Source organism: Melopsittacus undulatus, chromosome 6 (genome assembly GCF_012275295.1).
Source record: "Melopsittacus undulatus isolate bMelUnd1 chromosome 6, bMelUnd1.mat.Z, whole genome shotgun sequence".
Lineage (NCBI taxonomy): Eukaryota > Metazoa > Chordata > Aves > Psittaciformes > Psittaculidae > Melopsittacus > Melopsittacus undulatus.
Genome location: NC_047532.1, coordinates 40,613,383 through 40,626,410, shown reverse-complemented (window position 1 = coordinate 40,626,410; position 13,028 = coordinate 40,613,383). Strand labels below are relative to the sequence as shown.

The window sequence follows — 13,028 nt, the reverse complement described above, 5'->3', positions numbered from 1 at the left end:
TCAGTAAGGCAAGTTGTGGAATGAAGCATTGCAGGCAAACTTCAGCAGTTTTTAGCAGCAGAGTGAATAGGAATGAACACCAGATAAATACTGTACAATACTGCACTGGTGAGCAGGGACCCCACTGTTTGAGGGCTTGTACTATATATTGTAGCATCCTTCCCCATTACAATAAAGTTTGATCTGCCTATGAGACAACTGTGCTCCTTAGAGAGCTTTACAGATTAAAAACACAACAGATTATTCCTATTTCCTAACTATCTGCAGCATCACAGCACTAGGACAAAGTCCCCACCTTTGAAACCCACTGTACTCACTTTCATTACAGATAATGCCAGTCCACCCAGGTGAGCAAACACAGCCACTATGTTCACTGTTACATCTGCCTCCATTCAGACAATCCTCACAGCTCAAGCTACAGTCATTGCCAAAAGTGTTATCAAGGCAAACTGGAATCAAAAAATACAGAAGGCTTAGTGAGCATACAGACAAAATACTTCCACAAGCTTTTACCTCTCATCCCAGATGTACAAGTGTAAAAAGCAACCTACGCAACATTGACAGCCTGGGAAAAAAGTATTCATGTTGCTAGCATTAATTCTGGTAATGTTGCAAATACCACTGATTCATTGCATGGCCCAAATAGTGATTCCTAAACTTCCCTCTCCAAATTTTATAGTCTAAATAAAAGGAAAGCTGAGACTTAGCTGTAATTTATTCCTTTAAATGCCGTAATTCCTATCAAAGAGCACTTAAAACTACTTTTTAAAAGCAAATATCTTGCCTTCAGAAAAAGTGAATTTGCACCTAATAAAAGCTTGATAATACTGTATATAATTAGAAGTATTTTGTGGGAGAGAATCACCTTTTCTCCATATTAGGCTAAGCTTTTTGTTCTTCTATTGCAGTAGGTGGATGTGGTACTATTTAAGCATAGCTCAGTGATATTTTTAACAGCACAGGCTGAGTGTTATTCTAGGAAAACAACGCATAATAGACATTTATCCTCTCCTTTTTCTTCACAGATATGAAAAAAGGGTTAGTTTATATGGGAAACCTTATGTGAAAACGTATTTCTCCCTCACCTTTCCCAACCTCCTTTTTTCCCTTACGCCCACAGACACCTGCACCCTCATGTTCTTTCATTGTGAGGTCTATTGAGAAAGGCTTAGAAAATACATGTTACTTGCTGCTAAAATACCTTGGTGTCATTAAGATCCTATCCACATGGTCAGTTTATTGCCTCTGAGGCTTTATGGCTTTGGCTGGAAGCATTTTGGAAAGGGATTTTGAACAACACCTGAAATCAAGCTGGCAGACTGTTTCAGCTAACAGTAAGTCAGCAGGCTGGTTGCTTCTCGCTAGCAATTTTCCATGTGGGGCCAGATTTCCTTTAGATCTCAGCACCCAGCTATTCTTTTCTCTTATTAGCTCAACAAATGGCAAGGCTTCCAGAGACTTTCAGAATCTCAGTGCTCCCACATGGAACAGGTTGTAAATTCATACTTCAGGAGAATAATACAGATTACCAGTAAAAACATCATACTTCTACCTTAAAAAGTCATTCAAGTTAAAGAAAATATTTAATTACTTTTGCCAGTTTATTGTTAAAGCATGGGGGTTTATAATATAGATAGCAGCACAGAAATATGTCTGAAAGTATGAGAAATAAATCAGTATTTGGGAGTTAAAAGTACTTATTAAACCATTAGAAGTTCCAATTCTCCCTCACCTTTTCCTTCCATCATGTGCTGCAAAGCCTCAGCTTTAGAACAAGTGCAGATGCTCTGCTATGACTGATAACACCTAAATTTATGTGGCTAAATATAAATAAAACATGTAAGAACTGGTCAATAAATATTTGATTGTGGTTTCTAGGACTGATAATTTTGCCTGTGGTTATCTCATTTATCAGTTTCCCAATTGGTTACCGGTGTCGTTGAGTCCGACCAGATGCTATGTGATTTGGGAGGTCTTAACAGTTTTGTTCATAAAAATAAGTTAATTTTTTATTAAAGCCAAGACCAATTCCTGATTTTTGCCTGTAGGGCACAGTACTCAGATGAGTAATTAAAGCTCATATAAAAATCACAGGACATACAAAAAAAAGTAAGAAATCTCTTTCTTCCCTAGTGACCACTGGCACATACTGTACTCATGAGAAAGAAAGCACAGGGTTTCAACTCATAATACTCTTTAGGTGATGAAGTTTCTACCTTCAGGTGGAAAGACTGAAGTGATGCAAAGCTCAGGTGGGGTGCAAAGCAGCTTTTGCACTCAATCCTGTGACTGTGTGGGCTCATGTACTCTCTTTGCCATCAGTCATGCCAAGCCCTTGGCCAGCCTGAGCATTACATGGATGTGCCCCAACTTTTTCCAGAGAACATGCCCAAAGCATCAAACGGGATGTGAATCTCCAGAGAGTTGTTTTTTTCCACAAAAAAAAATGCAAATATATTAAGCAAAAACCATCCAGTGATTATAAAAGGGCTTGTTAAAAAGGCACACATGCCCCCAAAGCCATTGCAATAATCCATGGAACCCTCTGGCCCTGGGATCTCCCTCTTGTTGCTTCTGAGGCTTTGTGCAGACTACCTGTTTTTCCAAGAAGCCTCCCATCCCCTGCTTGCTGTGCTCTCGCTTTTCCCCTGCTTCCCCCTGCATCCCTCCCATCACATCCAGGCAGCAGCTACGAGCAGTGAGCCTCCCTGTTCCTCAAACATGTCCCATTTGGGATGGGACATGTAGTAATGCCACCTCCCTGACGGTATAGAGGACAGACAGAAATGATTTTAAGTTTATCCCTTCTGACAGGAATCCTCCATCCCTCACAGCGTAAGCCCAGCCAGCCCAGCATAACTCTCACCTAGAATTCTCTTTCTGACACTATTCCCCCAGTTTGCTGTGATAGCTAAAAGTGATGTTTGTTCACTCACCGACCCTGTGCACCAGGGTGAGCTCTCCTCGTGGATCTTCATCCTCGTAGAGGGCACCAAGCGTGTAGCGAAGGAGCTGCGGGGGATCTCTGAACTGCAGCCCTGGAGCCCCAGCAAACCCCACTGCCTCCTCTGCATCCATGTCCTCCCCATCTAGGGTTGACACATACACATGCCATCAGGAACTGCCCTGACTGACTCTTACTTACAGCTTTTTAATTTATTGGAGTTTTTTTAATTCTTATTATGCTGGTGCATTTACCACCTACACCACTGTACAGTGTGCACAGCAGTCACAGCTGATTAGTTTTCTCATCTGTAAGTACAAACAGAGTTTCTGCTACCCAAAAAAGAGAAATGGGAGAAATGGGAGGGAAGGAGGGCAGGAGAGGAAATCCTTCCCTTTCCTTCCTTCTGGAAATAAACTCTGGTTATGGAGAGTCCAAAAAAAAAAAAAGAGAGGATTTTAATTTTCCTCACTTGAAGATTGAGATTATTTTTAGTTAATGAAGGTCATTACTTTGGCTCATTTTGGAGATGACATATATAGAGTGAAGCTGGTTGTCCAATTTATCTTCATAAAACCTAACATTTGAGCCTTAAAAGTGATGGGAAATCATTTGGCTTGTTTTTCTGGAGCTGGTTAAAATATCAAACTCTGACTAAGGTTTAACAGGTGCTAAACTTGGTTGTAAAACTAAGTTGCCAGGCTAAATTCTGTACTGGTTACGCTGGCAGAAATCCAGAATCACACCACTGACATTAGTGGAAAACTTCCTATAGTTCATAAAAGCACAATTGGGCTATCTTTTTTCCACAGGATGTTAAACTTCACCAAAAGGTGCAAGAAAACTGTCAAAATAGTATTCATTTCTAGAATGTGAGGTTTAGGTTTTCCAACATATCCAGGGGATTTCATCTCCAATTATCTCTGGCAACACCCATTACTTGAGGAATAATTTGGGATCATGCAACTTGGTGTTGTATGTAGCTCTACCCTGGCCACATTCAGAGATGGATCCCAAAATCCCAGAACCTGTGAAAATCCCAGTTCTGAATTCATGTTTTAGATCAGTGGGAAATACTTAATGGCCTCCAATATGTAAAAATAACTTACCAATGCAGGACCATCTGTTAACACCAAGCCTGTAACCCTCCTTACATGCACATTCGTATGACCCCAGAAGATTAACACAGAAATGGTCACAGTTGCCATTATTAAGACGACATTCATCCACGTCTATTAAAAACAGATACAAATGCTGATTAAGTGCAAGGCCTTCTGTTTGGAGAGCACACTCTCTGCCTGGCTGCATCTGAAAAATTATTCTGCACATATGAAACCTGAATTTTTAGTATTTTGGAGGGGTTTCTGCTTCTCACTAGAATTTGAGATATTAAAACATTTTAGGACAACATGGAATGGATTATTTCATCTATATTTTTGTCTCGAGTGAAAACAGCTGCTTTAAGCTGTTAAGCTCAGTTGATCCTTTGGTTATTTTGAAGGCTTTCCTTTTGTAGAACTAGTCTTTAATACATATCAATATACAGTGTCCATGGAGAGAGACGGAAAAGTTCCTCTTTGCTGGCTTGTTTCCCACAGACCCACTTCTCCCTGCTGGATCCTGGGTTATTACTGTATTCGTCTCACAAAGTGGAAATTATACATTTGCAAAATCTTATCAGCAAAGCTCGCATACGGTCACTGATTCTCTTATTAGAGAGTTCACAAAGCTCTGTGATGGGCTTTGACAGCATTTCTTCTGTCCACTGCTGTGCTTAGTTAGACTGAGACACTGGTATCAAGGGACTCACCATCGCAGGCACAGCCATCAGCATTTGGCTGGAACCCCGCTTTGCAGGCACACTCGTAGCCACCTGCATAGTTGATGCAGAATTGGGTGCAGCAGGACTCTCCGGTCTTGCACTCGTCCACCTCTGCAAGAAAGGAGCAAATTGTTCAGCCCTTAGGCACAGTCTGAGCTGCTCCATCAGTTTGGCTCAGTTGCCATTTGTGCTTTTCAGCACATGCTTTTCTATGTCTTCCATTCTCTTCACCCACATAAAACACTGAATCCTGACAGCAGCTTTCTACCTTCTCCCACAGTAGCCACTACTCTACCAAGGAGAGGTACCTTTTCTTCAAGTCTTAGCTTCCACGAGATGATTTACAAAACAACGATTAGGTCTCACCAGCTCACAAATACCATCTATTTAACAGTAATCTACATTTAACCATTTGTACTTTTTTACATTCAACCTTATTCAAAACAAACTGGTAGTGAAACAAAGCTCTGATCCAACAAAGCATTTGCTGGACATCAGCAGCTTACTAGGCGCACTTGTAGTTTTTGATAACTAATTGCCGATTGCCTTATCTTGCCCTGTGTCCATCTGGAAATTGGTATAATTGACACCGCTATTCCGGTGATGAGACAGGAGAATCGAGCTGTTATCTTTCCACTGCAGGCTCTCAGGTGATGCCAGCCCTTGCAGCCTGCTAAGCAGGTCAGTGGCCATTCAAGGGCCACCTTGTCAATGCTGAGTCTGCAAAATGCATTTGAACATTGCCCAGATGAGCAGCCGCAGATGGGAAAGGTCAGTGTCTCAATTAACCTTGGAAGAAGTACCAACATTATTAGGAAACACCGACAGGAGAAAGAGGAGGAAGAAAATGTAATTAATCAATCGAGGTGAAGAGGTCAGCATGAAAATGATAAATGCAGGTTATTTGAACACATGAGTGTTTTCCAGAAGTGCTGCAAGCTAAGCTCCTCTGCAGTACATCAGACAATGCCTTGCTCTGGGGTCTAGCAACAGGCCCTTGTCTGTGCAGGAATGTGAAGTGTGCATCCTACAAAAAGGATATTTTTGCTGTTAAGAGTAGCTTTCCATGTCCTCAGCCTTGCCAAATCCTTCCCCTGTGCTCTGACTTCCCTCCTGGACACATCCAGAGTAACTGCTTCCCTCTGAAATCCTCATCAGCAGGTCACTGAGCTGGGGCACAGGCAGGAGGCTGCTCTGCCTCCTCTCATCCGTACACAAACATCACTGCATAAACCATCCCACCCCTGCAAGGCTCTGGGACCAAATCTGCCTCCCTGACCTGCTTTTTAAGCTCCAGCACAGGTCACCCTTGCAGACCTCAGTGCTTCCCTCCTCCCTCCTCTCTCCTGCACTTGGCCTTTTTTGTTGCAAGGCTCTTCTTGTCTGTAATGCTTGTCACATTAACCAGTGCTCTCACTCTGTATCTCTCCTCACATCTTACTATACTGCTGTGTGGTACCTGCTCTCTTTTTTTCCTCCCTTTCTTCTTGGCTATTCTTTAAAATTTTAATGGTATAGTGACAGCAAACCTGAAGCAGAACAAGATACAGTTTGCACAGCAAAAGGAGTAAACAAAAAAAATAAAAATCACATCGTAAAATTATTTAAAACATGAATGAATTTTTAAGCTCTTTCTTGAAATGAAAACAAATCTAACTATTGCTTTCACTTCCTAAGTGAGACTTCTCACAGTCTGAAGTGCAATCTCATCACTGAGCCAATCTGATAGAAATATAGCAACTTCCACAACACAAAGTGGGGTTTGCACATGAAGCACTTCAGAACAGCAGTGCTACTTCTCCCAGCCAGAGGTGACCTCTTCCCAGCCACCAGCTGAGGAAGGGAAGGCAAAAAAATCAGACAAGTGATGTTTGAGCTGCACACAATGAGATATAGCCACAGCAACTGGCAATGCACCAAATTGTCATCTTCCATTTGGGAGGCAGAACTCCTTCCCCATGTTAATTAATACTCCCAGCAAACATGCAGAGTGAGGCAAGCTGGAGCAGTGGCTTGGAAGCACCAGAGGATGGTATTAATTAAAACTTGTAGAAGAAAGGAAGGAGATGGGAAGGAATTTCCTTGAGCGACAGCTCTCCTGCAGGCTGCCCTTGCAGAGAGACCTGCTGCACCTCTTCCCTCCTCCCACAGGAACACTGAATTTGTCAGAAATTACCTGCACATGTTTTGCCATCAAAATCGAGGTGATAGCCATCATCACAGGAGCAGCGTGGCCCCGCAGTCGTGTGCTTGCAGTGGTGAGAGCAGCCACCATTGTTTTCCTGGCAGCTATCGACAATTTCCATTTCGATGCCTTGCAGAGAAATAAATCAAAATGATGTTAAAAAGCAGTCACAGGGCGAGAGTCACTGGAGAGTAAGCTTTCTGTAAAAAAGCATCCATAAGCTGACTGCTGTAGCAGGAAATATAAACTGAACTCCCACTCACACCACAAAAAAAGTATGTTTTGGAGCCACTGAACTCTGGGTATTTGTCTCTTTGTGTCATAACAGTATATGCTCTTGACTTTGGTAATGTGAAGCTGGTTCACTGTTTCAGCAGTCTGCCTACAACAGGAGACAAGGTTTCCTGAGATTTATGCTTTGTTTGAATGCAATAGCAAGTTCTGCCCTTGCCTCAAATGACAAAAGGAACCATCTGAGGAACCCAGGTGGTCCATCTCAACCCACACTGCTTATGCTTTCCAATAAGTAACTTTTAGTGTTGTAAGCGAATGGGAAAGAGCTGGGTTCTGAGACATCCACCAAACACAAATGTCTTAAAACTTTAACAGCAGAGTGCTGTGTGACACAAAGCCACCAGGTGGCAAGTCTGACACCTAACCACAAAGCAGAAGATTCCACAGGTTTTGACTGTTGGATCTAAGGTTAATATAAGGAAGAAGTTCTTTAATTTGAGGGTGGTGAGGCACTGGAATGGGTTGCCCAAGGAAGTTGTGAATGCTCCATCCCTGGCAGTGTTCAATGCCAGGTTGGACAGAGCCTTGGATGACATGGTTTAGTGTAAGGTATCCCTACCCATGGCAGGGGGGTTGGAACTAGATGATCTTAAAGTCCTTTCCAACCCTAACTATTCTATGATTTTATGTCCCTTAAACAGGACACATGGCAATTTCGCTGCTGGGACTTTGCCCATAATTAAGACAGTGTGGTGGCCCGATACTGTTGCCACCCCTCCTCACCCTGATGGACCATCCCCATTTTTCTGCACTGGGTTATGCTGGAGAGTATTTACAACATTTTGGCCAGGTCCAGTGGAAGTCCTCGGATAGAAAAGGCCACCTCAGTCCCACCCAGGTACTTCATTGGATGATTTCTTCAGGATGAAAATTAACTGTAAGCTCAGTTCTAAATTTTCTCCTGAAGAATTACACAGATTGTCTCATTACATAACTATGTAGAAAGGAATTAATTTCCCATAATATGCAGGAGAACTGAGAAACACCGTCTTTAAAGGAGCCACCATACTTCCAGAAACACTCCAGCTCAGAGCTGAGGCCATCAGATTTGGTGCAGAAGGATGGCATTTCCCCACTGCTGTGGCTCAAGGACACATCTGTGTTGGAGGCTCTACTCCTATGCTTTTTGTGCCCTCAGGGAGCAATCTGCCTGCCGAAATGTAAGTCTAGCTGGAAGAGGATATAAATTAGCAGAACATATATTGAAGGCTACATCTTGTGTATAGTATGATTATTTGCAGCAGGGTGAAGAAACCTAGTCTCCTGTCCCTTGTGTCAAGCTGGGATTTAGGAAACCCAGCAATCAAATGCAGAATCTGACTTTATACACTGTCTTCATCATTTACTTTGTCTCAGTTCTTCATCAGCAAAAATAGAATAATAGCTCTTCCCCCTAACACTGGGGAAATGAAAGAATAAACAAAGATTCTAAATTTCTCAAGCACTGGGATAACCCTGATCATGAATAGATGCAGAATGCTTTTATTTTTATTTTTTTTTCCTTTATAATATTGTACATAAGGCACAGAGAATCACCATCCCCTTAGATCTGCAGAACATGAAGAAAATACATTATCAGAAAAATCACAATAAAATCTAAGTGGTCTAAAGCACTTTTTTTTATCCCAAGATAATAGATAATTTCATAGCTATATACTAATTGCATTTCCTTTGCCACTGCACTATTCACAGTTCCCCCTATGAAATAATTCTCCAAGATATCTCTCACATAATTGTTTTTTGTTTTTAATGTATGTTAATGCTTTGAAACTGAATTTCATCCTTAATAAGTATTTCTTACACACACATTCTTAAAGAAAGCATTCATTCTCTGGCATGCAGCATATTTTCCTCAGGAAATTCTGCTGAAAGCTCTTGCACAGTATTATTACATTGAATGATCTTTGCCTACCTCTTTGTTAGAACAGATCATGCTTTTGTGTGCATTCCAGTGAGCTTATGTTATGTCCATAATAACACAAATTTTTCCAGATCATCTCCTTTATTAATCTAAATTTGCCCTCAAGGACAGCCTAGGGATCACCTATCAACTAATAGTGCTGGAACTCAGTCCCCTCCTCAAAAAAAGTGATGTTGATTAAGAAACCCTGCTGGCAAGAGATAAGCATGTGAGGGAAGACAACAGAGCTCAGCATCATTTTAGTTTGGGAAATATCAGTTGTTCAAATATTTTTTTGCATCCAAACCCTTGGTTTTTTTTCCTTTTTTTAAGGCATCTACTTAATAGTGTCAATAATCTCAGAAGAAACATAAGTAAACTTAGAGAGATAAAGACAGGAGCAGAACATCATGTTTTCTTCTTGCCTCAGATGTGGCATATAATAAAATTGGGAGGCAGAGGGCAGGAATGAATGCATTTCACAGAAGAGCAATATTTTAGTAGTTCTACAATAGAATTCACCAGTCTCAGAAGATAAACCAACATGGCTATTTGTTCTTTGAAATGCAGTAATTAAGGTCTGTGAACACAGGCTTAGGAATATCAACCTGCAAAACCAGCAGTAGCAGAAGATGGAGAAAATGGTATTAAGCTTGAGCTTTTGCATATATTTATGTTGCTGGGAGTGCTAATCCAACTGAATTAAAAATGAAGTATAGCAGTTTGCAGATAAGAATGCCTGAAATGCATAATTGCAAAAGTGTCACTTACGGTAGCACTGCTTTCCATCAGCCCCCAGCTCAAAGCCTGGATTACAGACACAGGTGAAGGATCCCAGACTGTTCACACAACGATGAGCACACCTGGCTCTTCCTTCTGCACACTCATCAATGTCTATGAAGCACAAAGAAAGGTAAAGACATTCATTTGGATATTAAAGTAAAAAAAAGTATTTCTCTATGTGTACATGGCTGAAAAGCACATCGTGATGTTAGTATACAAATGACAGCATCTGATGAATCCAGGAACACTGAATTAAACATTGCTCTACAAAACAACCTTTTTTTCCAAACACCATTGACCTTGAACCATTCAGTGTGAATATTTACAATATCAAGCATTATATTTACAGTGTCAGCCAAAGCAACTTATTATTCCTGTAAAGAAAACAATGGCCAAATAAGTCACATGAAGAATTCAGAAGAAAGTCCTACCTCCCACTACCCTAAAATTATCACTGTCTTCAAAACTACCATATTTAAAATAATGGAACAGGAAATAGCTGATTATTTCCTGAATGACAAATGATTTGGATTGAGTAGTGGCTGGGTTTCAGCAAGTACAATGGAGATAGATCTCCGTCACATCCCTGAATGATGCTCCTACAAAAGTCCAGCTGGGAAGCATCTACTCTAACCAGTAGAGTTTCACCACACCTATAAGTAAAGAAAAAAGGTGAGGAACTGTGGATGGAGAGATGGTTCTTCGCCCAGCTTTCTCTTAAGGCTGTCAAAGCCCTTCTGAGCTTTATACTCACTAGTTTGTATTTTGGAGTTAAATGCCACTGAAGGCATCCATTTTCCTAAAATCTCAGTGGAGCATAAAACTACTCATACAGAATAATTATTGGGGAAAAAAAAAAGAAAAAAAGCAAAGCAAAAACTTACACTAAATGCTGCTGCTGTGGAGCACAGCTGCAGACAACATTAACCTCTGTGCAAAGGCCGACATTATCTTGCACATAGCAAACCCCTAACCCACCTCCTGTTCCTTCTGTTGTTTTGATATTTTGCTTGCAAAATACAAATTATTCATTGCACCGATCCTGGGTCTGTGTCTCACACACAGGAGAGAACAGTCTGGTGTGCAGCTCCTCACCTTTTACCATAGCAAACCACTTTCTAACAGGTTTGATATTTTTCCTTCGCATATGCTGTAACCAGTGCCATTGTCATGGCCCCTTGTACTTGAACACAAGTAGCTTTACAAATGCAATCAGCCTGCTTGCAAAAAGAGGCCTCAGGCAGTGCAAACACAACACACCAACTCATGAAAATTTCAGGATAAATGACAGTTTCTCTGAAGCAGCCATGTGAGTATAGCTGCTGTTTAGACTAAAATGGGGTCTCTCTCCTTTTTCTGTAATTGTCATTTGCAAGTAGACCATGTTGGCAAATTCTGTAAATGTGCTTTTCTCTTTTTCTGCTTTTTCAAATAGTAAGAAGTTGGAAAACTGAAACACAGTCACCATTCTGACCATTTCTTCCTATCTTTTAAATACAGCTAAGAGCTAAAGTATGACACTTTAGTTGCCCTCTGTCTCGTCCTAATACTAGCTTGAATTTTGAAAAAGACATTGAATAATATCTGGAAGAAAAAAACAATAATTGCATCAACCCTAATGAAGTTGCAAAGCCACTGGCCATCATATTTGAAAAATCATGGCAGACACATGAAGTTCCTGATGACTGGAAAAAGGGAAATATAACCCCCATTTTCAAGAAGGGGAAAATGGATGACCCAGGGAATTACAGACAGTCTCACCTCTGTGCCTGGCAAAATCTGGGAGCAGATTCTCCTGGAAGGCATGCTAGGGCACATGAAAAACAACAAGGTGCTTGGTGACAGCCAGCATGGCTTCACTAAGGGAAAATCCTGCCTGACCAATTTGGTGGCCTTCTATGACGGGGCTACAAAAGTGATGGACAGGGGTGGAGCAGTTGACGTCATCTACCTGGACTTGTGCAAAGCGTTCGACACTGTCCCACATGACATCCTTGTCTCTAAATTGGAGAGACATCAATTTGATAGGTGGACCACTCAGTGGATAAAGAACTGGCTGGATGGTCGCACTCAAAGAGTTGTGGTCAACGGTTCAATGTCCGGTTGGAGACCAGTAATGAGTGGTGACCCTCAGGGATCAGTGTGGGGACCGGTCTTGTTTAATATTTTTGTCGCTGACATGGACAATGGAATTGAGTGTGCCCTCAGCAAGTTTGCCGATGACACCAAGCTGTGTGGTTCTGTTGATACGCTAGAGGGAAGGAATGCCATTCAGAGGGACCTTGACACACTTGTGAGGTGGGCTGATGCCAACCTCATGAAGTTTAACCATGCCAAGTGCAAGGTCCTACACCTGGGTGGGAGCAATCCCAGGCACAGCTACAGGTTGGGCAAAAAGGAAATTCATGGTAGTCCTGCGGAGAAGGACTTGGGGGTGTTGGTCAATGAGAAAATGAACATGAACCAGCAGTGTGCATTCACAGCCCAGAAACCCAACCGTATCCTGGGCTGCATCAAGAGGAGCATGACCAGCAGGTCAAAGGAGGTGATCCTGCCCCTCTACTCTGCTCTTGTGAGACCTCACTTGGAGTATTGTGTGCAGTTTTGGTGTCCTCAACATAGAAAGGACATGGTACTGTTAGAACAAGTCCAGAGGAGGGCCACAAGGATGATCAGGGGACTGGAGCACCTCCCCTATGAAGTCAGGCTGAGAAAGTTGGAGCTGTTCAGCATGGAGACCTCATAGCAGCCTTCCAGTATCTGAAGGGGGCCTACAGGGATGCTGGGGAGGGACTGTTCATTAGGGACTGTAGTGATAGGACAAGGGGTAACGGGTTGAAACTTAAACAGCAGGGGTTTAGACTGGATAGAAGGAAGAAATTCTTTCCTGTTAGGGTGGTGAGGTACTGGAATGTGTTGCCCAGGGAGGTTGTGAATGCTCCATCCCTGGCAGTGTTCAAGACCAGGTTGGATGAAGCCTTGAGTGATATGGTTTAGTGTGAGGTGTCCCTGCCCATGGCAGGGGGGTTGGAACTAGATGATCTTGAGGTCCTTTCCAATACTAACTGTTCTATGATTCTATGATTCTATGACATGATGT

General features: G+C 42.0%; 1 protein-coding gene across 1 annotated transcript in view; it reads right to left on the bottom strand.

Annotated features, from left to right (window-relative positions):
- Positions 1 to 13,028, bottom strand: part of LOC101881642 (multiple epidermal growth factor-like domains protein 6) — a 198,626-nt gene that overhangs the window by 44,441 nt on the left and 141,157 nt on the right. The window contains exons 9-15 of the mRNA XM_031047076.1: positions 9,917 to 10,039; positions 6,943 to 7,080; positions 4,755 to 4,877; positions 4,054 to 4,176; positions 3,142 to 3,147; positions 2,937 to 3,089; positions 318 to 449 (exon numbers count right to left, since the gene is read on the bottom strand). Coding sequence (XP_030902936.1) covers positions 318 to 449; positions 2,937 to 3,089; positions 3,142 to 3,147; positions 4,054 to 4,176; positions 4,755 to 4,877; positions 6,943 to 7,080; positions 9,917 to 10,039 — 798 coding nt within the window. The remainder of the gene's footprint in view (positions 1 to 317; positions 450 to 2,936; positions 3,090 to 3,141; positions 3,148 to 4,053; positions 4,177 to 4,754; positions 4,878 to 6,942; positions 7,081 to 9,916; positions 10,040 to 13,028) is intronic.